Source organism: Suricata suricatta, chromosome 16 (genome assembly GCF_006229205.1).
Source record: "Suricata suricatta isolate VVHF042 chromosome 16, meerkat_22Aug2017_6uvM2_HiC, whole genome shotgun sequence".
Lineage (NCBI taxonomy): Eukaryota > Metazoa > Chordata > Mammalia > Carnivora > Herpestidae > Suricata > Suricata suricatta.
The window spans coordinates 52,764,552-52,788,309 of NC_043715.1; the positions used below are offsets into that span (position 1 = coordinate 52,764,552).

General features: G+C 47.3%; 1 protein-coding gene and 2 long non-coding RNA genes across 5 annotated transcripts in view; 2 read left to right on the plus strand and 1 right to left on the minus strand.

Moving 5' to 3' along the window:
* ZNF175 (zinc finger protein 175) overlaps window positions 1–9,263 on the plus strand; it is a 25,667-nt gene extending 16,404 nt beyond the window's left edge. The window contains 4 exon segments of the mRNA XM_029925479.1: window positions 7,017–8,414; window positions 8,417–8,620; window positions 8,623–8,730; window positions 8,733–9,263. Of these exon segments, the coding sequence (XP_029781339.1) occupies window positions 7,017–8,414; window positions 8,417–8,620; window positions 8,623–8,730; window positions 8,733–8,821 (1,799 nt within the window). The 3' untranslated portion in view covers window positions 8,822–9,263.
* LOC115280515 overlaps window positions 2,495–23,758 on the minus strand; it is a 30,706-nt gene continuing 9,442 nt past the window's right edge. For both annotated transcript variants that reach the window (XR_003903812.1, XR_003903811.1), the window contains one exon: window positions 2,495–3,297. This is a non-coding gene — a long non-coding RNA (uncharacterized LOC115280515). The remainder of the gene's footprint in view (window positions 3,298–23,758) is intronic.
* On the plus strand, window positions 15,787–20,874 carry LOC115280516. 2 transcript variants are annotated; one of them, XR_003903813.1, is made up of 2 exons: window positions 15,787–16,691; window positions 20,708–20,874. It is a non-coding gene; the product is annotated as an uncharacterized LOC115280516 (long non-coding RNA). The 2 variants fall into 2 exon arrangements; XR_003903814.1 differs by having other exon boundaries at window positions 15,787–16,205.

The following is a 23,758-nucleotide window of genomic DNA, read 5'->3' on the forward strand; positions in this document are numbered from 1 at the left end:
CTCACATTCAGGTCCTTCATCCATTTTAAGATTTGTGTGTGTGTGTGTGTGAATGGTGTAAGAAAGCGGTCTAGATTCATTTTTCTGCATGTTGCTGTCCAGCTCTCCCAGCACCACCTGTTAAAGAGACTGCCTTTATCCCATTGGATACCCTTTACTGCTTTGTGAAAGATTAATTGGCCGTATACTTATGGATCCAGTTCTGGGTTCTCTATGCTATTCCATTGGTCTACGCGTCTGTTTTTGTGCCAGTACCATACTGTCTGATGATGACAGCTTTGTAGTAGAGGCTAAAGTTTGGGACTGTGATACCTCCCGTTTTGGTGAACTTCTTCAATATTACTTTGGCTATTCGGGGTTTTTTTGTGGTTCCATAAGAATTTTAAGATAATTTGTTCTAGCCTTGAGAAGAATATTGTTGCAATTTTCATGAGGATTGCATTGAATGTGTAGATTGCTCTGGGTAATAATGACATTTTAACAATGTTTATTCTTCGGATCCATGAGCACGGAACGTTATTCCATTTCTTGTGTCTTCTTCAATTTCCTTCAGAAGTTTTCTATAGATCTCAGCCCACAGATCTTTTACGTCTTTGGATACGTTTATTCCTAGGTATTGTAGGGTTTTTCATGCAATCGTGAATGGGATCAGTTTCTTAATTTCTCTTTCTGTTGCTTCGTTATTGGTGTATAAAAATGCAGTCGATTTCTGTATATTGATTTTGTACCCTGCGACTTTGCAGAATTCATGAATCAGTTCTACTAGACTTTTGGTGGAGTTAAGTCGGGTTTTCCATGTAGAGTATCATGTCGTCTCTGAAAAGTGAAGGATTGACTTCATCTTTGCCAATTCTGATGCCTTTTATTGTCTGATTGCTGATGCTAGGCCTTCCAGCACTATGTTAAACAACAGAGGTGAGAGTGGACATCCCTGTTGTGCTCCTGATCTCAGGGGGGAAACTCTCAGTTTTTGCCCATTAAGGATGATATTAGGTGTGGGCTTTTCATAAATGACTTTTATGATGTTTAAGCAAGTTCCTTCTATCCCAACTTTCTCAAGGCTTTCTTCTATTAAGAAAGGATGCCATATTTTTGTCAAATGCTTTTTCTGCACCTATTGACAGGATCATATGCTTTTTATCTTCTTTTGTTAATGTGATGTATCACATGAATTGATTTGCAAACACTGAACCAGTCCTGTCACCGAGGAATGAATCCCACTTGAGGAATTCCATTTACTAGTATCTTGTTGAGTATTTTTGCATCTGTCTTTCCGTTTACCAATTGTTTCCATATATTTTTAATTTTTCCCTTAGTTGCCTGATTGGTCCAATCATTCTTTCATAGGGTGGTCTTTAACCTCCTTGTTTTTGGAGGTTTTCCAGACTTTTCCCTGTGATTTCAAGTTTCAAAGCATTGTGATCTGAAAGTCAATTCTTTTGTATTTATTGAGGGCTGTTTTATGACCCAGTATGTGGTCTATCTTGGAGAATGTACGATGTGCACTCAAGAAGAAAGTGAATTCCATAGGTTTGGGATGTAGAGTCCTAAATATATCTGTCAGGTCCATCTGGTCCAATGGGTCATTCAGGTTCATTGTCCTTACTGTTTTTCTGTCTAATTAATCTATCGATTGGGGTAAATGGAGTGTTAAAGTCCCTTGCAATTAGCACGTTCTTAGCAAGAAGATTGGTTATGTTTGAGACTAATGGTTCTATGTATTTGGGTGCTCCCAAATCATGCTTAGACATTTGTAATTGTAGCTTTTCCAGATGGAGAGACCTTGCAATTAGTATATAATGTCCTTCTTCATGTTTTGTGACTGCCTTTACTTTAAAGTCTAGTTGGTCCAATGTAAGTATGGCTACTCCAGCTTTCTTTGACTTACATTTGCATGATCGATATTTCTCTATCCCTTTACTTTCAATCTGAAGGTGTCTGAAGGTCTAAAATGAGTGTCTTGTAGACAGCAAATAGATGGATATTTTTTTAACCCATTCTGCTACCCTATGTCTTTTGATTGAAGCATTTAGTCCATTTACACTCAGTGTTATTGAAAAATATGAGTTAAGAGTCTTTGTGTTCTCTGTAGGATTCATGTTTGTGGTGGGGTCTCTGGTCCTTTATGTTCCTTGCAACATTTCCCCTCACAGAATCCCCCGTAGGATCTCTTGTAGGGCCGGTTATTGGTGATGAATCCCTTCGATTTTTGTTTGTTTGGAAAAACCTTGATCTCTCCTTCTATTCTGAATGACAGGTTTGCTGGACAAAGGAATGTTGGCTGCATATATTTCTTATTCATCACATTGAAGATTTTCTGACATTCCTTTCTGGCCTGCCAAGTTTCAGTAGGTAGGTCTGCTAGTACCCTTATGTGTCTCCCTTTGTATGTTACAGTCTGTTTATCCCTAGCTGCTTTCAGAATTCTCTCTTTATCTTTATATCTTGCCAGTTTCACTATGATATGTCGTGCAGAAGGTCGATCCAAGTTACGTCTGAGGGGAGTTCTGTGTGCCTCTTGAATTTCAATGGCTGTTTCCTTCCTCAGGTTGGGGAAGTTCTCAGTTATGATTTGTTCAAGGATCTCTTTAGCCCCTTCCTCTCTCTCTTCTTCTTCTGGAATTCCTATGATCCGGATATTGTTCCATTTGAGACCACCCCTCAGTTCAGGAATTCCCCTTTTGTGCTCATGGATCGATGTATCTCTCTCTTCCTCAGCTTCCTCCTTTTTTATTATTGTGTCTTCTAATTCAACTATTGTCTTCTTGGCCCCTTGGGTCCATGCAGTGGCTGCCGTTTTATTATTCACCTCATTTGTAGCCTTTTGGGTGGCCGCTTCCATTTTATTATTCATCCCATTTACAGCTTTTTGTAAGTTTTGAACCTCCTTATTTATTGTATCAAAAGATTCTTTGATGCTTTTTTCAAGCCCAGCGATTAGTTTTATGAAAAGTATTTTAAATTCTTGTTTAGTTAAGTTGCTTAGATCTGTTTTGAGCAGTTCTGTGGCTGTGACTCCTTCCTTGAATTTCTGTAGAGGAGCGTTCTTCTGTTTTGTCATTTTGGCTAGCTTTCTGTCTCTTGTCAGGTTTAAAAGCTTGTTATGTGCTTGGCACCTTTGAGACCGCTGAAGTAAAGGAGCTCAGACACTGACCAGGGCCTGGCCGTTCAGGAGGCGTTCTTTGAAGCGTGCTCCTTGGTCTCTCCTGTTGTGCCTTTGGTTACTTTAATTTCCTACTCGTAGTGATGGTTTGGATTCTCCACCATGAGTGCACTGGTTTGTTCCTTGAAGTATCCCTGGAAAGGAAAAGAGACAGATAAGCAGGGAATAAGAATACACAAACGTCCAGACAAATGAAGGAAATAAGCAAACCGACAAAAATAATGTCCCAGATCACTCCTTTGGATCCGTTCTTATTGTGCTGCAGGCACGCCAAGGTGGGCCGTCTCCTATGCCCCAGGCCCAGCCACGTCCCAAGCTCTCACTCCATGAGCATTAATGATGCCACCCAAAGTGTAATCCCATGAGTGCCAGCACTTCAGAGCAGGGGGAGGTTTCCTCCCGATGCTGACTGCGCCCCTAGGGTACTGCCTGACCCGGAGGTATCTTCTATGGTGCAGTGCCAACCCAGGGCACAGTGTCCAAAGAAAGCTCCACAGTTAGAGATGGGATCTCCCTCTGAAAGCCCTGCGGTTAGAGATGGGATGCTAGGATCTTTCTGTGTCCCGGGCCAAGGTTTCCTCTTGTCCAGATACAGTCCTACACTGTGCCAGTCACTCTTTCTCTTCCCTTTGTCTCTCCCCAGAAGGGGACGCCTGCCATCCATGCGCCTGCGTGTCCTGGCCCATTTTTATCTCCCGTGGTTCCCAATCGTGCACTTATGAGTCTTTCTTCCTAATAGACTCCATCTTCTTTCCTCCCAGACTCTTGGGATTCAGAGTCCTTTGGCTTCAGCCCTTCTTTGAGATGCAGGTGGAAGTACAGATCCCACTACTTCACCGCCATGTTTTTGACCTCTCTACTTCTGATATTTTAACATTGAGTATCTTCAGCAGTGATGTGCGTTTCACTGGGTTCTCCAAGAGTTTTATGACCTAAATGAATGATTTATAATTTTCATATCACTGTCTGGGAACTCAGTGAAGAAGATCTTCAGCAAAAGCGAAAAGCTGTGTTTAAGGTCAGATTGCTACATAAGAATGCAGAATTAATGGGAAAAAAATAGCCTGATTTAAAAATAGGTAAGGGACTTAAATAGACATTTCCCCAGGTGACATATACGTGGCCAACAAGTATATGAAAAGATACTGGGCATTAGGGCAAGACAAAGCAACACCACTGTGTGATAATCACCTCCTACCCATTAGACTGTCTACTGTTAAAAAATCAAAATAGTAAGCGTTGGCCAGGATGTGATCCTCACACGCTGTTGGTGAGAATGTAAGATGATGCAGCCTCTATGGAAGACTGGACAGTGAGTCCTCAGAAAATTAAGCATCAGGGAGCCTGGGTGGCTCAGTTGGTTACGCTTCCAACTTTAGCTTAGGTCATGATCTCCCAGATCATGAGTTTGAGTCCCACAGCGGGATCTGCTGACTGCTCTGAGCCTGGAGCCTGCTTCGGATTCTGTGTCTCCTTCTCTCTCTGCCCCTCCCCTACTCACACTCTGTCTCTCTCAAAAGTAAATACACAATAAAATAAAATTAGGCATAGGATGACCTTATGATGCAGCCAGCAATTAATTCCACTATTGTGTATATATCCAGGAGAATTGAAGGCAGGATCTTGAAGACAGATTGGTACACCTGTGTTCACAGTAGCTAAGAAGTGGGTGCAACCCAGTTGTCCATTGATGGGTGAACCGATTAACAAAATATGGTCAGTACACACCTTGGAATACGATGCAGCTTTAAAAAGAAAGGTAACTCTGACCCATGCTGTGATACGGATGCTCCTTGAGGACCTTATAAGTGACGTAAGCCAGTCTCAAAATGACAAATACTGGGTGATCCCAGTCACAGTAGGAGGTGTCTCGAGAGTCTTGTTTGGGGATGTGTTGGGGGAGCTGCCATTTCAGCATCATGTCTGTCACAAAGTAAAGGTTGTGGAGACGCGTTACACAACAGTGTGAACACGCCCGACACTGTTGCACTCAGAAATGGCTAAGGTGGTAAATTTTACATTTTTAAACAGTTAAGGATAAATACAAAAAGCATTCATTTTTTCCAAAAAGCAAATGATGAATGGGGTTTGGGAGCAGGACAGGTCTGAGATAGTTTCTCCAGGTGATTGACAGAAGAAGATGTGATGTTCTCTTCACTCTCAGGATTTAAATCTCAGGGAGGATGAAGGAATAGTAAATGTATTTACTCTGTTTGGTTTCTTTTGCTTTCTTACTTAAAAATAGTGTTTTAATGTTTGTTTTGAGACAAAAAGAGACAGAATCCGTAGCAGGCTCCAGGCTCTGAGCTGTCAGCACAGAGTCCGACACAGGGCTCGAATTCACGAACCGTGAGCTCAGGATCTGAGCCGAAGTCAGGCACCCCTTACTTTTCTTTGTAGCATCTCTTGTATCTTGTGTTCATTACCAGTCAATTGGACAAGCAGGGAGTCCCATTCATGGTGGGGGACAAAAGCCCACCATGAAAGTTATACAGAGAGACCAAGGTTCAGTGTGATAATTTCTACAATACTTTTCTCTCCTGTAAAGCAGTTCAAATAGGCAGGTGAGCAGAAGCCACACTTGCATTCTGCAGGGGTCTCAGGTTGTCCCTTGCTGTTGCACCCTGCTTTATGACACTGTCCATCTGTGTGATGGCAGAATCTGCCCCGTTTTCCATGTCATGCAGGAAGAGTAACGTTTGACTCCTTCTTTGCCAATTTGGATGCCTTTTATTTCCTTTTGTTTGTCGAGACTAGGACTGTCAGCACCGTGTTAAACAACACTGGTGAATGTGGGCGTCCCTGTCACGTTCCTGGTCTCGGGGGAAAGCTCTCAATTTTTCTGTCCATCAGTGCAACTGAACGTGCACTGCACCCAAAGGCAGGTTCTGTGAGGCAGAAGTGTGCAGGGTATTGAGACGCTCAGGTCCGACCCCATAGACTGGAATTGGTGCATAATATCATATGCGTTTTCTGTCAGCAAAAACCTTCTTCCAGTCAGATCTCATCACGACGCACACTGCCAAGGGTCACGTAGCTTGGCAGGCATGTACCTGGCCACAGTTAGCTTCTACAAAAGACGGTGACACAAATTTCGGGGGACAGCTTGCTTGTCCACTCTTCCAGTGTGCCTTTCCTGGGTGGTAAGTTTATTTCTAGGTTCAAGCAGACTGATTTCAGCTTCCTGGAGTTGTGTTTGGGCATTGGTACCTTTTTGCTGCTTGGCTGTGTCAGGGCTGGTGCTTTCTCAGTTTTCCAGATGACATGCCGGACAGGTGGACTTGTTATTGGGTCCAACAAATGAGAGGAAATGGGGGACGAGTGACAATCTAGATCTGAAAGCTAAAGAGGAGCTGGCCGCTGAGCCCCTCCTTCACACCCGGCCGTTCCCAGATGTTGTCTCCTGCTGCCCTGTCAGTGATTTCTGGAGTCGTCCCGTACGTGTGTGCATCTATGGTGTGTGCATCTACAGGTGCCTAGACCTGGCTGCCTACCTAACTGGAGCCAAGGTGCCATGATTCATATCTGATTCTCTCCAGAGCTCGGCAAGGTGACCGGTCAGCTCCTTAGCCATCCCGCATCTCCTCCTCTGCAAGACAGGGCCAGTGAGTGCGGCCATGTGTGGCGGGCTGTGAGGGTTCAGTGAGTTTGTGTGCGCACAATATTGCACGTTTGTGCCGTCTGCAGACAGGCGACACACAGTGAGTACTGTGGCTGTTTCCTTGTCCTCACCAGCCTCACCACTGTCATTAGAACACAACTCCGCAATTTCTGTGTCGGGTCTCCGTCCACTCCTTTGTGGAGTCCTCCTTCCTTGGCTAACTTTTTGTAGCTCATCTTTTTCTCCTTCTAGAAGAGGCATTTGGACTCAAAAGCTCCCGACACAAAATTTTTGAAAAAGCTTCATTTCACGACAATATGGAATGCACGGTCCCAAGCGGCAGTTCACGGTGCTCCCTCTTAGACTTGTGGGGAGCTGCAAACCCCACAACCAGGGGGCCATCGCACCACGGGGCGTTCTTTGGCAGGAAAACACCAGACAGAGAGAGACACTGCGAGTGTGAGGACCCTGGAAAAACCACTCCTGAGAAGCCCCACCTTATTTCTTCCCAAAAAAGACCTCCTAAGCATTGCTCATTTGCAAAATGTTTGAAGCCCAACCTAGAAGGGAAACCTCGAGATCAAAGCAGCAGCAGTGAACAAGTGCATGGGACCGTGGTCTCTGGCCAGCTCTTCACCCAGAGCCCTTCCAATCCTGGCTGCTGGAGCGCCCATCCAGGAGAGACCCTGTGCGAGGGGAATCCAAGTTTGAAAGCCCTCAGCCAAGAACCACCACGTACACAAGATCAAGTTCATCCCTGGGAGAAACCCAATTAATGTGGTGAATGTGGGAGGGGCTTCAGCCAGAAGTCACCCGTAGAGCAACCGAGGTTCTACAGTGTGGAACACCTCCCGGAGTGCAGGAAATGTATAAAAGGCCTTGCCCCGCAGCCAAGTCTCTGTGCGTCTCTGACGCGGCACGCAGGCAACATTCCTTATGTGTGTAAGGAGTGCGGGAAGCTCTTCACTCAAAGGTCAGAACTGATGACACACCAGAAAGCTCACACTAGACAGAAGCCCCATCAATGCCAGGAGTGTGGAAAAGCCTTTTTCCAGACGTTATCACTCTCCAGACACCAGAGGACCCACGCTCGAGGAAAGCTCTACGAGTGCGGCGAGTGCGGCAAAGGCTTCTCCCAGAACTCCACCCTCGCCACGCACCAGAAGATCCATAGCGGCGAGCAGCAGTACGCATGCGGCGAATGTGGGAAGGCCTTCACCCAGAAGTCCGCGCTCAGTCTGCACCAGAGAATCCATTCGGGGGAAAAGTCCTACGTGCGCATCATGTGCGGACAGGCCTTCGTGCAGAAGACCCACCTGACCATGCATCAGAGAGGCCACACGGGAGAGAAACCTTACCCGTGCCACAGCTGCGGCAAGTCCTTCATTTCCAAGTCACAGCTGGACATCCATCACCGCATCCACACTGGGGAGAAGCCTTACGAGTGCAGTGACTGTGGGAAAGCCTTCACCCAGAAGTCGCACCTCAACATGCACCAGAAGATTCACACCGGCGAAAGGCAGCACGTGTGCCCTAACTGCGGGAAAGCCTTCAACCAGAAGTCCATCCTCAGCGTGCACCAGAGAACGCACACCGGGGAGAAACCTTACAAATGCAGCGACTGTGGGAAAGCCTTCAGCTCCAAGTCCCAGTTAAGGAGCATCAGCAAGTTCATACCGGGGAGAGGCCCTATGTGTGCGCCGAGTGTGGGAAGACTTTCAAAGGCAGGTCCAATTTTCACAAACATCAGAAGATTCACACGAGAGGGAAGGTCTTTGCCTGCTACAGATGTAAGACCACCTTTGTCCAGGAGTCAGAGCTGGTGGCGCATCAGAGAACTCACGTTGGAAGGAAGCCCTTGAAAGCGGTGACTGTGGGAAGTCCTTCAGTAAGAAGCCACAGCTCCAAGTGCATCGGTGGATGCACATGGGAGAGACGCCCTGTGTGTGTTCTCAGTGTGGGAAGGCCACAACAACAGATCCAATTTTAACAAGCACCAAACGACTCATACTAGAGACAGGTCTTGTGAAAGGCATTACCCAGAAATCTGTTCCTAGTATGTATCAGCAGTAACAAAAGTGAAATAAAGTCTAAATTTCTCAGGAAAAAATCTCCCAGGAGTCCAATTCAATTGTATGGCATAGAAGACGCGAATAAGAAAAACCCCTGAAATCCACTGCATTGTTGCAAAGGTACACACTGTTTTATGTGAAGGAACTGACTCAGAAAAGAACTTTCAAGAATGAGTCCTTAACCTTGTTAAGGACTATAAAATTCATTTGGGAAGAAACGCGGAATGACACCCTGAGGAAAGTGTTTCTGTAGAAAGTAGTACAAGATAGACTTTTGCCAGATCATTCATAGGAAAATTTGTGAGAAAGATTAATGATCATCCTGTTTAACAAGAAATATCAATATTCCGTGTACAGTAAAACCTTGGTTTGCAAGCATGACTTGTTCTGGAAACATGCTTGTAATCCAAAGCACTTGTATATCAAGGCGCATTTCAAGAACCACTGGCTCAGTTGTGATCACGTGACATTCCGGCATCATGTACCGCTCATATTGCAAGACATCGCTCATTTATCAAGGTAGAATTTTAGAAACATTTGCTCATCTTGCCAAACACGGAACAACTTATTCGCAATCCAAGGTTTTACTCTATTAGCAAAGAATGACCGCACAACACTGTGTGCCTGTGTTTATACGATCAAGTCCACATATGTAGGTATATACACGTACACAACATGTCGTGTGGGGACATTATATACTTTTTGAAAGAATCTACTGTGGTTGTGTTTCTCATGTTTTTCCCCAAATGCATATATCCTGAAATTGTCCAGTGAATGATGGTTAATGCCTGTGTGTAGACATACGGACACGCACACCTACCTCACTGTATTGTGCTTGACAGATACTGCGTTTTGGCAAAGGTCCTGCGTTAAGCCGAGTCTTGGTGCCATTTCTCCCGCCTGCATTTGCTCCCACCACGTCACTGACAACATGTTGCTCACTCGGGATATTTTCAAGTTTTTCATTATTGTTAGATCTGTTACGGTGATCAGTGATCACCACTCCCGAGAGCTCTGATGATGGTTGGCATTTGGTAGCCAGAAGGTGTAGTTTGTTAGGTATAACACTGTAGCACACTGACTAGGCTACAGTCTGGGGCAGACATAACTCGCAGATGCGCTGGGAAACCAAACAATTCGCTTGACTCACAGTTTACTGCGATCTTCACTTCTGTTGCAGTGGTCTCAAACTGACCCCGCAGTATCTCCGAGGTAGGCCTGTCTCGACACGTGAATAGATTTGTTTGGTAAATGCATAAGTGTGATTCTGTGCTATACACCGGCCTTCACGGGGCACCTCTTCTCTCACGACCAGCCCAGCCCTACCCTCCCCACCTCCACTGCCTCTGGCGAGCATCTCCATAAGCAACCAGCGTCAACCTTTTGGTTCGGAATTTTCCCTTATTTTCATACAGGCTCCTAATCACTTACCCGGGGGCCAGCAAACTGGAAGGAAGGTTCCTCCCTGGCTGCCAGGATTTCCCCCACCCCATCAGCCCCAGGGACCAGGGCCTGGACCATACAGAGGGGCAGAGTGAGGGCCAGAGAAGCGCAGGGTCTGGCCAACCGCCCCCTACAGGCGGCCCCCTCCCTCCACCAACTTGTAGCTGAACTTGTCTATGGCCACAGACACAAGGGCAGGGAAGCAGTCATGGATGCAGGTGGTGTCCTCCTCTGGGAGGAGGTTCACATGCTGGAAGAAGTCCTATTCATCTTGCGTGGCCTCCCCAGCACCCCACGGTGCATAGCCTGCCCAACAGAACTCGGCATTACCCATCTGGGGTGGACGGAGATGCTCCGTGTTCCCTCACCAGCAGGCAGGAGGGTGCCCCCACCTATCAGGCCCCTCTTCACCCCTTCCCAAGTGCCATTCACCTGCCTGGACCCTGTTCCCACCAGAGCTGGCCAACCCAGACCTGGCCACAAGGGCACAGTTCAAAGGTTACCTGTGTCGTGGAAACTTTCCTTCGATCCCCACCCCTATCCTGGACAGGGTCAGTATCTTTAGCCCCTCAGCTCTGCCTCCTGGGCCATGTTCAAGGTTCTCAGGGATCATCCCCCTGCAAGAGATCATCTGAGGGAGGCAGAGGTAAGGGTGAGCAAAGACCACCTACATCTGTTTCTGTCAGAGACTGTGTCTGATGCCTAGAAACTAACAGGGTGTGCTTCTCTGCCCACCCCCCCCAATCATCATTATGTTCTTGTAAATCTTCACCACTTGTTTTTAGGTTTAGTTTGAGAGAGTCCATGAGTGGGGAAGGGGCAGAGAGAGAGGGAGAGAGAGAATCTCAAGCAGGCCCCACGCTGTCAGCACAGAGCCTGACTCAGTGCTCAGTCCACAAACTGTGAGATCATGACCTGAGCCAAAATCAAGATTCAGACACTTAACGGACTGAGCCACACAGGCACCCCCATCGGACCACCTTAATTGTTACCATCATTTAGTGTCATCATGTGCATCATCAGCACTACTCAGCACTGTCACCGCTGTCTTCATCGTCACCATCAACACAGTCCCTTCTCCTCCATCACCATCACCATCCTCACCACCGACAGCAGCAGCATCTTAATCCCCACCGAGTACCTACCATGTGCCAGGTCTCGACCTCACTGCTTTAGATACAGTCACAAGTCCATGAATCCCTCCGGCAGCCCAATGATGGAGGTGTTATTATCATCCCTGTCTCACGAATGAGAAAACCATGGCACAGAGAAGTCCTCCAAGCTCATACATGGTTATAATGAGTGACAACGTGATGGATGGATGGACACATGGACGGACACATGACTGGTCCCACACACTGACCACACAAGTAGTAATGACCAAGGCTGGGATTCAAACAAACATCTAAGAGACTCCAAGCCACTGAAACAAGTGACCGCTTAGCCTCACTGCCCAACCTGGGCCGGTACTGGGCTCCCAGCTTCACCCGCGGTTTCTTTCCCACCACCTGCTCCATCGTCAGGTTCTCAGGGGCCATCTCGGGGAGGCAGGGATGGTCAGGGCCCTGCCCCAGAAACCCCACAACCCAGCTGGGTTCAGTCATGGCCCCCAAAACCATGTCCACCAGAACTTCAGAATGTGACCTTATTTGGAAACAGGCTCTACGCAGATGGGGGTGTTAAAATCCGCAAGTACGGGATCCGGGTGAGCCCTAAATGCAATGACTGGTCTCTTTAGAAGAAGGCCACGTGAAGACCCAGAGAGAAGGCGGCCGCGGAGGCAGAAATGAAAGTGATGCGCCTACAGGCCAACGAAAGCCAACAACCATCAGAAGTGCATATGGAGGAGGGGCAGAGAGAGGGGTCAGAGGATCTGAAGGGGGCTCTGCACTGACAACAAACAGCCAGCTGCATGTCAGCCTCGAACTCATGAACTGGGAGTTCAGGACCCGAGCAGAAGTCCGATGCTTAATTGACTCAGCGGCCCAGGCACCCCAACTTTGTTGTGTTAAGGGTGTCTTCTCTGGCATGGATCTCAGACCACCCGCTCCCCCTCCATCTAGACTGCCCTCCTCGGTTCCCTCTCACGGAGGGGGCTCCACGGTCCACCCAGCCAGCTCCCACTGTGCAAGCTCTCGGGCAGGGCTGCTGCTGGGAAGAAGCCCGTAAGAGCCTGTGGAGGGGCTCCCCGGAGCCCCGGAGATGATGAGGAGAGAGTGGGGTGCCTCCGCCCCCTGCCGCTTCAGCTCCAGCCACATCTCCCTGCAGCGGCCTGAAAACCCGGGTCCACGACTGCCAGTGGCCCCTTCCTGAAACTCCCCACCGAGATTCAAGCTGAGAGTTGATGATTGTTTAAAGAAGCTAAATTCGGGGCGCCTGGGTGGCTCAGTCGGTTAAGCATCTGGCTTCGGCTCAGGTCACGATCTCATGGTTAATGGGTTCGAGCCTAGCATCGGGCTCTGTGCTGACAGCTCAGAGCCTGGAGCCTGCTTCAGATTCTGTGTCTCCCTCTCTCCCTGACCGTCCCCTTTTCATACTGTCTTTCTCTCTCTCTCTCTAAAATAAAACAAAAGCAAACAAAAGAAGCTAAGTTCTGGGGCACCTGGATGGTTCAGTCAAGTATCCAACTTCAGGTCAGGTGACGATCTCATAGTTTGGGAGATCGAACCCCATATTGGGCTCTGTGCTGACAGCTCAGATCCTCTGTCCCCTTTTTCTACCCCTCCCCCTCTCTCAAAAATCAATAAATAAATTTAAAAAATTAAAAATTTTAAACTAAAAACAAACACACTGCTATGTTCTGGGGTGTTGGTTCTGATGCAGCAGCAGATGTCAGCACACACTAGGTCACCCTAGGCCACCAGCCCTGTCACTTCTGCTTCCAGGTTTCGCTCTGCTCCCCAGGGAGTCCTGCCAGCTCCCCGAAGCCTGAGGCAGGGCTGGGGGGTGTGGGACACCCCAACAACCTTACTGACACAGAGTGGGGTGAGGGGGCAGCTGGGCGGGTCCTGCTCACTGGTGCGGACTTTCCCATTCTCTCTGCACCCCAATTCAAAATAAGTTAACTTAAAAAAAAAATGGAACAGACCAAGAGCAAAGAAACAGAGATGAACTCTGCTGGGCGAAACACTTAAAGCAAGCCCTGGAGGGGGAGGAGGAGGAGGCAGAGGGAACAGCAGGTGGAAAGGGCCTGAGGTGGGCAGGGGGAGAATCGAAGGGCACTGAACGGTTGCACACAGGCTGGTGTCCTTGTCACTCACCCAGCACGCACACTGTAGAGGAACCAGACAATTAGCTCATTGCAGAAGCAAACTCAGTACCAAAGCTCAAAAGCAGGGCAAGACACGAATGTGATCAGGGACAGAAAATCCTTAAATTCTGGAGCCTTGAAAGATTCCAGTTTCACCTGCAAATTCCCTGTGGCGGGACACGCAGAGGAAGAACGACCCGCTGGCCCAATTTCTCCTCAGCGTTTCAGGTGGAAAGTCGGCTACAAAGGAGCATGCTGCACGAAAACCACCCTCGATTCGGATACCCCTCCTTCAAGCAAAATGAGAAAAAATGAAACCCCCACACGCGGCGGCAAAGCACCCCATTCACACAGAGGTCAACTGATCGTCAAGTACCTCTCGGACCCGAAGCAGGTTCCCCACGGACAGTTAGGACCTAAGACACGGTGTTACTGGTATTTAGGCTCTTGGTGGCAAAAATTTACAAACAGTGATTTCTTTTATTTTTATTTTGAGAGAGAGGAAAGACACGGAAGGGAGGAGGAAGAGAATCACAAGCAGGCTTCACACGCAGCAGAGCCCGACTCGGGGCTTAATCTCACAACCCTGAGATCATGACCTGAGCAAAAATCAAGAGTCAGACACTTAAATGACAGAGCCACCAGGCGTGCCAACCATGAACAATTATTATTTTTTTAATGTTTACTTATCTTTGAGAGACAGACACAGTGTGAGTTGGGGAGGGGCAGAGAGAGAGGGAGACAGAGAATCCGAAGCAGGCTCCAGGCTCTGAGCTGTCAGGACAGAGCCTGACGCAGGGCTCGAACTCATGAACCATGAGATCATGACCTGAGCCGTAGTCAGACGCTTAACTGACAGAACCACCCAGGAGGCCCTGAACAATTATTTAAAAAAAAAAAAAATTGGCAGCACAATGGTGACTCTAAGTGTGAAAGCCTGAGTGTGTTCCTATTACTCTTTAAAAAAAAGAAAAGGTCTGTTCCACTAGTGCAGAAAGGTGACCCAGCTAGGACTAAATCAATTGCACAGTTTTCCAAAGTTACATAAGATTGCAAGGGAAAAAAAGCCCTGGGGTCTTAAATTAGCAGCAACCTCCACGCATATTACGTGATTCAAATCAGTACACCCGCATTTTCCAAGTGGCAGGTTTCCAGGTTTCACTTACTGAGGTCCATGTGTGTTTGGAGAGTGCAAGCTCCGTCTGGCTGCCATGTGTGGCTGTGTGTCTCTTACCAGCCTAGTGGGACCTGGGAGACCCAGAGTCTCCCCCCAGGAGTCTGGACTCCTGGTTCTCCCCAAGAAGTGGTCCCCTTCCTCCCGGAGGCTTCCTGACACCCTCCTCACCACCAGCTCTGTTTACAGTCAGGCTGAGGGGGACTGTGGTTGAGGATGACAATGCCTAGCATTCTCTCTGCCACAAGCCAGGCTCGTCAGGCCCCTCTTTCACGAAAAGGGGAGGAGGAGACATGGGGGGGGGGGGCTGGCTGACCTGTCACACACGCTACTGACCCTCCAAGGCCCACACGCTCCAGAAAACACATTGCCAACCAGAGGGAAGAGGCTGTAACCAAACCATCCAGAAGTCCCTCATTCCCAAGAAACTTAACATTAGAAATGTGTTTCTTCTGTAAGAACGAAACCTATTTTGTTTTTCATCGGGAAATTCTCTTTCAGGCTGGATCTGCTAGGCTCAGACACACATGCCCCAGGCCAGGCTGTGTGTCCGCTCTAAAGCAACTTCCTGGCCTTCTAGAGGGTAAGAAACATATCTGGACACACAGAAGCTGTTTTAGCTAAAAGCCGTCTTCTGAGTGGGGTGTACGCACAACTCCCGCACAGGAGTACACGTCTACCCCTTGAAGATGACGCTTGGTTCTGTTATGCCCGTATCACGGGGGACCCCAAGAAAGACGCACCAGAGTCCAGAGTCAAAGCCAAAAAGCAAGGGTCGTTTATTGCAGGTTCGAACCTGGGCCTCCGCCCACTCCCAGCTAGTGGAGCGGAGAGAACCAGAGAGCCCCGAGCTGGCGGTTTACATTTCCTTTCTAGGCAGATGCACACAAGTTCTGGGGCGCTTCACAGCTATAGAATGGACATTGGCCGGAAGTATAAGGCAGAGCATGTGGAGCCAGTTGATTGGGCCCCGCCCCAAGCGTCATTACAGAGGCAGAATGGGCGGGGGTTACAGCGACAGGCTCTGGCTATTGCATCAGATTAGAGGGTTTTTTTGTTTTTTTTTTTTCCTCCTGGGTTTTTGGTCCTCTCAGTTCACGTTGGACTTTCTGTATCCAGAACCACCAAAGCATTACAGCTCAGAGAGCTAATTAAAAACAATAGAAAAAACATTTTTTTAGACTGGAATGTTTTCAGGGACAAAAGTTTCATGTCACACCGAATAAAACATTCGGGTAAAAATTAAGGATCCTCATTACACACAGTGTGCATTTTTCTCGTAGGTACTTAAAGCTTATTTGAGTCAGGTCATAAAGTGTGTATTTTCTTAACAATCTCCATCTCATGTCACCTTGAACAATATAAGATGTTTCTGCCTCTGAGTAACAAAAAGCTTAATGTTGAAATTTTTCAGGTGCCATTTTGTGACGGCCCCTCAGAACGCTGTGACGCATAAAATGCAGTCACAGAGAAAAACAGTACACAGAACTACATAATGATTGGTAAGTGATTAGCACAGCTCTGAAAAAACGCACGTTGTCCTCTCTGGGACAGGGGCTGACTTAGGACACAGGGTGGAGCAGGTGGGAAGGGCGGAACCGCCACTCCTGCACGGACATCCCAGCATCCTCCAAGGCCACTGGATCTGATGACACTCACTGACTGTCCCTGATCGACCAAAACGTACATGCCTAGCACGTTCTAGTCTTCCCAGGAGCTCACTCTGAACCCTAGAACGATCTTCAAATCTTATTGATTGATTCTCGCTTCTCCAATAAATATGGGAATGCGGAGTTGGTTGGGTGACAGTCTCTCTGAGCTGGCATCCCTGCTCCCTCTCTCTTCCAGCTGACTTGTGGTATCTCATTCTTCTCCCGTGCGCCATTACAGAAGGCGGCAAGCGGCGCCTGTACATGGACCTGATTGAGACCCAGAGAAGCAAGCAGCCCCTGCGTGGTTTTCTGCACGGCCGCATCCTTCTCGCTCGGGTGCGTGGTGGCTTCTTACCACAGGGCATGGGTGACACTGAGACCCCAGACCAGTATCGCCCTCACATGTGTTTCTTACGGCAGCAAAAGTCAGCGAGGGCAAACTTTTGGAGCTTTTACAGGATATTAAAGAACGTTGCTCCTGGTTCCCTACTTTAGGGACTGTAGCTCTGCAGACCCGGGAAACGGTGGGACGCTGCATGCCGACGAAAAACCGCTTCCAACCGGTCTACTCGGTCGCTTATCCGCTCCGTTCCGGAGCCCTTGCAGACGCCGGAGTCTGAGCCCGACCACGAATCTGATACCAACTCAGGAAAAGATGGCCCAGAAGAGGCAGTCCCAGAAAGTATTGATATAAATTATCGTATTCTAAAAGAAACTCAAAATGCGGGATCTCCTCCCCTTCCGCCGCTACAGGCAGACAAGATGGAATCATTTTTCACTGCGCCAAAGCCGTCAGTTTCAACTTGGTATGAGACACAGAGGCGGTCCATCCTATCACCCATACAAAAGGGACTATTAGTGGGGCACCCGGGGGTCTCAGTCGGTGAGGCATCCGACTTTGGCTCAGGTCATGAGCTCACAGTTTGTGGGTTTGAGTCCAGCATCAGGCCCTGAGTGACAGCGCAGAGCCTGGAGCCTGCCTCAGATTGTGTCTCCTTCCTCTCTCTGCCCCTCCCCTGCTCACGCTCTGTCTCTCAAATATAAACATTGAAAAAAACCCAAAAGGGATTATTAGAGGCACAACGAAATGGGAATTTGGATGCCTTGCATTTTATATTTCTAGTCACTATTCAAGAGCATATTCCTCCCAGTTAGGATCCTAATCACCTGTCGGTGTATTTGGGGTTATTAATGAGCCTTTTCCATTTAAAATAGTAAAAGAACTTAAACAGGCAGTACAAAATGATGGTGCTAGTTACCGTTCACGCATGGCGTTAGTCAAGGCGTGGCGGAAGGCAATGTCTCCTACCTACGGAACGGTCTTTGTTGGCGAAAACTGTCTTGTCACTTAGTGAATTTTTACAATTAGACCCTGGTGGCAGGACCATGCTGAGACAGCTGCCACCTTTAATAGGGCCAACAACACCCCCATATCCTTAGATCAGCTTACGGGGTTTGGTGCCTGGGCTAGAGTGCAAGATCAAGTACAAGTGACAGACCAAGCGGTTGAACAACGAAGCCGATGCTGTCTGCACGCCCAGGTAAAGACAGAATCCAAGAGCTCGGCCAACGCCTCTTTCCAGAAAATAATCCAAGGTGCAAAGGAGCCTTGTACCGATTTTACTGCTAGATTACAGGAGGCTATTAAACAGCGGATCAATAATCTTGAAGCCACAGGCATCATCTTACAATTATTAGCATAGGAGAATGCCAGTGCTGACCCAAAAAGGTGACTGCGCCATTCAAAGGCAAAGGCACCATAACTGATCCTATCAAATTATGTCAAGGGGTTGGGACAGAAACCTACAAGGCAGACTTGTTGGCACAAGCCATGGCAGCTTTTCATAACACAAAATTCAAGGGGCAAAGTTTTAATTGTGGGCAGTCAGGCCATACCAAAGCTCAAGGTACACAAAAAGGAAAATTTCTCTCAAAAACTTATCAAAATAATGCACCTGCGTATGTCCTAGATGCCACAAAGGAAATCTCTGGGCCAATCAATGTCATTCTAAATTTCATAAAAATGGATCTCCCCTACTGGGAAACTTGCGTCGGAGCAAGCCCTCAGCCCCCAAAGAAAAGAGGGCTCCCTCTCCTCAACTCCCAAATTTCCAGCCGCCTCACTATTTTAAATTTGCTACATGCAACCCAAGGAAGTGCTCTTTTAGATATCCCCATCCCTATGGACTTCATACTATTACTTGCTATAGAGCCTGTAAACTTCCGACAAATCAGGGGTGCCTGGGTGGCTCATTCCGACTTCGGCTCAGGTCATGATCTCATGGTCTGTGGGTTCGAGCCCTGCATCGGGCTCTGTGCTAACAGCTCAGAGCCTGGAGCCTGCTTTGGATTCTGTGTCTCCCTCTCTCTCTGCGTCTCCCACACTCATGCGGTTTCTGTCTCAATAATAAGTAAACATAAAAAAAAAATTCCTACAAATCTTTTTGGGCCTCTGCCAGAAGGGACTACTGGAATTCTCTTAGGGAGGGCTAGTCTTCCTTCTAAGGGAGTTGTGGTTCATACCGGGGCTATTGATTTGGATTATAAAGGATAGATATTAATCCTAATGGTCCTTTATCATTTTAAAAGAGATCATATTGCACCATTACTACTTTTCCTCTGCTTTAAAGGACAATATTTGAACCAACAAAGAAATGCCAGAGGATTTGGAAACACAGAGAAGGTTGGCACATACTTAATCAAAAAACTAAACCCAGACAAACCCATCTGTCATGTTAAAATTCAAGGAAACATTTTTTTCTGGACGGATGGGCACTGGGGCACAAGTCTCCACCATTAGTTCTCAACACTGGCCTAAACATGGCCTGATGGTCCAGCCTCTAAGCCTCTTATGGGACTAGGTCAGGTGACTAATGTACATTGAAGCTTAAATATTCTTTGATGGGAGGGGCCTCAAGGACACAAAGGATATTTGCAACCCTGGATCATGGACGTGCCCATAACTTACTGGGTCGAGATGTACTAAGTCACTGGGGAGCTTCAGGTGTCATACCATCTTCAAAAGATCCTCCTCAGCTTTATGGCTGAGGGCCACTGCTCCCGAGGAGATGCGACTCTCCTGGAAGGATGACAGACCCATCTGGGTGGAGCAGTGGCCCTTAACACAAGGAAAATTAATAGCCTTACAGACCTTAACAGAGGAACAGATACAAATAGGACATAATGAAAAATCCCACGGTCCTTGAAATTCACTTGTATTTGTTATTAAGAAAAGATCAGAAAAGTGGCGATTGCTCACAGACCTGCGTAAGGTTAACTCCACTATTCAGCCCCTGGGCGCGTTACAACCTGGGTGGCCCTCTCCAAATATGGTCCCCCAAGAGTGGCCTGTGATTAGTATAGCCTTACAAGACTGCTTTTCCGCTATTCCTTTAGCCAAACACGACTGTCTGAGTTTTGCATTCACTGTCCCTAGAATCAATTTAAAGGAGCCTTCTAAACGCTATCAATGGAAGGTTTTATCTCAAAGAATGTTAAATAGCCCCACCATGTGCCAAGAATATGTTGCTGAAGTAATTCAGCCATTCAGAGAAAGAGATCCACAAATTTATCTCATCAACCAAATCGATGACATGTTCAGCATGAGTGGCATTTTGTCCTTAAAGACCAAAATCAAACATATCCGCCCCTTTGGTGGAAAGATAACACTGTAATCAGTGGTTATCGGGCTCTCTAATTACGTGGGGAAATGGTTACGCCTTTGTCTTACCTGATGGGGCTGTCAGGTGTGGGTCCCCTCTCGTTTTATTAAGGTTCAACATGAGCAAAAGGAGGAGGCTCAGGTTCAAGCCAGTCCCTCCTCCGACCATCAGCTTCGAGGGTCTTTCCATAAAGAGCACCCGGAGCATGATTCCAGGGACGGACAGAACGAAAATTCCAACTTGGGGACAGATCAGGAAACTCACCAAGAAGGCAGAAGAGATTTTAGAGAACGAACGCCACCCCGTTACTCCCAACAACATGGCCGTCCCTATGATGGCCCTCCTCCCGGGAACACGAAGTTCCCAGGTGTGAGGCTGGGACGGATCATTGCACTTACTGGGTCGCCTTGCCTAATCCACTTCGGCTGTGCCCCATCGGATGGGGGGATATTATAGTTCCCATTTATCATAAGGCTTCAAAATGGGTACCTGGAGGGCTTGATCCCCAATTGCCTTTAATGCCTCAAGAAAGTGACCTAGTTATCAATTTAATATTGGGACATCAATCTAGGCCCATATGCATTGGCAATCACTTTGGTTGTCTTATACCAGCAGATCAAAGATGGCTGCTGGTTTCTCCTAGTAATATTAGCTCTAACAAACCTGTATTTTGTCTTATATTAACTAAAGGTTTTCAACCAGAAGAGAAAAAGAATCTTTATTTTGGCACGGCAGCACCTCCCACTCCAAAATGCAAAATGGCGGGGCAAGATGGCAGAGAAGTGGGGAACACTTCCCTCTTCAGGCCTGCACCATTAAACTGAGAAGAATTAAATAAAAGCCACAACTTTCTGATCTCCAAGAATGGAGGTGTGCGCACAGAGCCCTTATTGATAACAGCCTCATGAATGCCAGAGCGAGTGTGAACTGGGACCCGAGACTCTAGGGGAGGGAGCACCGGCCCAAAGCAGAGCCGGGAAAGAGGGTGCCCAGAAATGTAGCGGCGGACCTGCTGAGAGCCGTGTGTCTAGAGGTGGCACAGCACCTAGCAGGGCCACGCGCGCAGAGCGGCCATGCAGGGCGCCGTAGAGCCGAGGGAAAGAGAAGAGGCTGAAACGCTCATAGCGTGATCCCCGGAGAGGGGAGGCCTCAGCTCGCGGTGGAGAAACCCGTCCCGCTCAGCGGGCTTCTTCTCCCATGGGCCCGACAGCCCGCTGACCTCAGGTGGAGCCAGGGAAGGACTGGCTCCCACGTTCCCCTGCGCAGTCCCGGCCAGAGAGCCCCTAGGCTGCCGGGGATCATGTGGACTGTGGCGGAAGCATTAAAGTGTGTGGACGAGCATTTAGAAACCTGGTGGAACTTGGAAAACCGAAACAATATGATCGGTCCAGGGCACGGGGTGCTTGGACTCAAGAGAGCGGCCGGCAGCGCGAGGTCTGAGGGGGGCTTGGGGCGCCCACATTCTACTTCTCTCGGAATCCACTAGGTGGGGCCTCAGAGGGCAGTCCCTGAGACCCCACCCACCTACACAAGCCACGCCCATCCGCCCTGGAGAGCTGGCTTCTTTTCTTACTACTTTTAGTTTTTTCATTTTATTCATTTCTTATTTTATTTTTTATCACTTTCTCCCTTGTTTTCTCTTTTCTATTTTCCTATTTCCTCGTTTTCTCCCTTTTCCCCCTGGAGTCTGAGAAAGAACAACATTTATGCACTGCTGTGCCTAGATCAACCCTTACCATCCAGATATTTTTCCCTTATCTCATTCTTCTCTCTCCCCTCTGCAGGGTTTATGCTCTCTGACTGCCCTATATCTTTGGCTGTCTCTGTGCCCTTAGCTTTTTTTTTTTTCTCTCCTTTCCTATCCTCTCTTTTCTTTCCCACTTTTTTCCTGTCCCATTTGGTTTGCTTGTTTACTTCATCTGTCAGTGCGTTTGTGTGCTTGTGTTCCTTGTGTGTTTGTCTGTTTTCCTTTTCAGGGCTACCTCAAGAAACAAGGCAAAGCATACATAGTGGAAAGTCCCAAATATCACTGAGTAAGGAAATATATTAATTACAAGCAGAACAAGAAAAACCGAGAGACACCATTAATAGAACATCTCCTGAAACGACAGGCCTTGGACAAAGAGCCTCCTTTAATAGAGCAATACTAACAGGCGCACAGTGCAGAACGAGCTTTTAAAACTGACAAGAGACGGAAAGCCAGCCAAAATGATGAAACGAAAGAACTCTCCTCTAAAGAAATTCCAGGAAGAAATCATAGCCACAAAATTACTCAAAACAGACATAAACAACACAACAAGAATTTAGAACAACTGTCATAAAATTAATTGCTGGGCTGGAAAAAACCATCAGAGAAGCTACTGATTCACAGACTAGGGACCTTCAAAAGGCTATAAATGAGGTGCATAATAAGATGGAGGCTGCCACTGCATGGACTGAAGAGGCAGAGAGGAGAGTAGGTGAATTAGAAGACAGAGTTACAGCAAAAGAGGAAGCCGAGAAAAAGAGAGCAAAATTGATACAGGAGCACAAAAGGAGAATTCGAGACCTGAGGGATACAATCACATGGAACAATACCCGTATCATAAGAGTTCCTAAAGAGGAAGAAAGAGAAAAAGGCCCTGAAGGGGTGCTTATCAAATTATAGATGAAAAATTCTCCAATCTGGGGAAAGAAAGACAATGAAACTCAAGAGGCACATCTAACTTCCCTAAGACATAACCTGAACCGACCTTAGGCACGACATATCATAGTGAAACTGGCAAATAATAAGGATAAAGAGAGAATTCTGAAAGCAGCTAAGGATAAAAGGGCCCTAACATACAAAGGAAAACCTATCAGAGTGGTTATAGACCTATCTACTGAAACTTGGCAGGCCAGGAAGGAATGGCAGAAAATCTTCAATGTGATGAACAGGAAAATATGGAACCAAGAATCCTTTATCCAGTGAGCCTCTCATTCAAAATGGAAGAAAAGATAAAGATGTACCCAAATAAACCCAAATTAGGAAAATTCATCACCACCAAACCAGCCCTACAAGAACTCCTAAGAGGGACTCTATGAGGGAAAAGTAGCAAGGAATATAAGACAGTAGAGACATCACTACAAACATGAACTCTACAGAGAACACAATGAATCTAAACCCACATTTTTCAATAACACTGAATGTAAATATACTGAATGCTCCAATCAAATGACACAGAGTAGCAAAATGGATACAAAAACAAAATCCATCTATTTCCTGTCTACAGGAGACTCATCTTAGACCTGAATACACCTCCAGCTTGAAAGTAAGGGGATGGAGAAATATCTACCATGCGACTGAAGCCAAAAGAAAGCCAGAGTAGCCATACTTATATCAGACAAACTGGACTTTAAAGTAGGTAGTAACAAAAGATGAAAAAACACGTTATATAATAATTACAGGGTCTCTCCATCAGGAAGAGCTGACAATTATAAACATCTATGCAGCGGGAGTACCCAAATACATAAAACAACTAATCACAGACAGAAACCATCTTATCCCTAAGAATGTGCTAATTACAGGGGACGTTAATACTCCACTTACAACAATGGATAGGTCAACCAGACAGTGATAGGTTTGGCGGGCTTGGGAAAAGGAACACCAAGATGGCCGACAGGCGGCCATCCCTGGACTTTCCTGCCATACAACAACAAGATGGCCGACAGACCACCATTTTGGAACTTTCCGGCCACTGAGGGCTTCTCAGAAAACACATC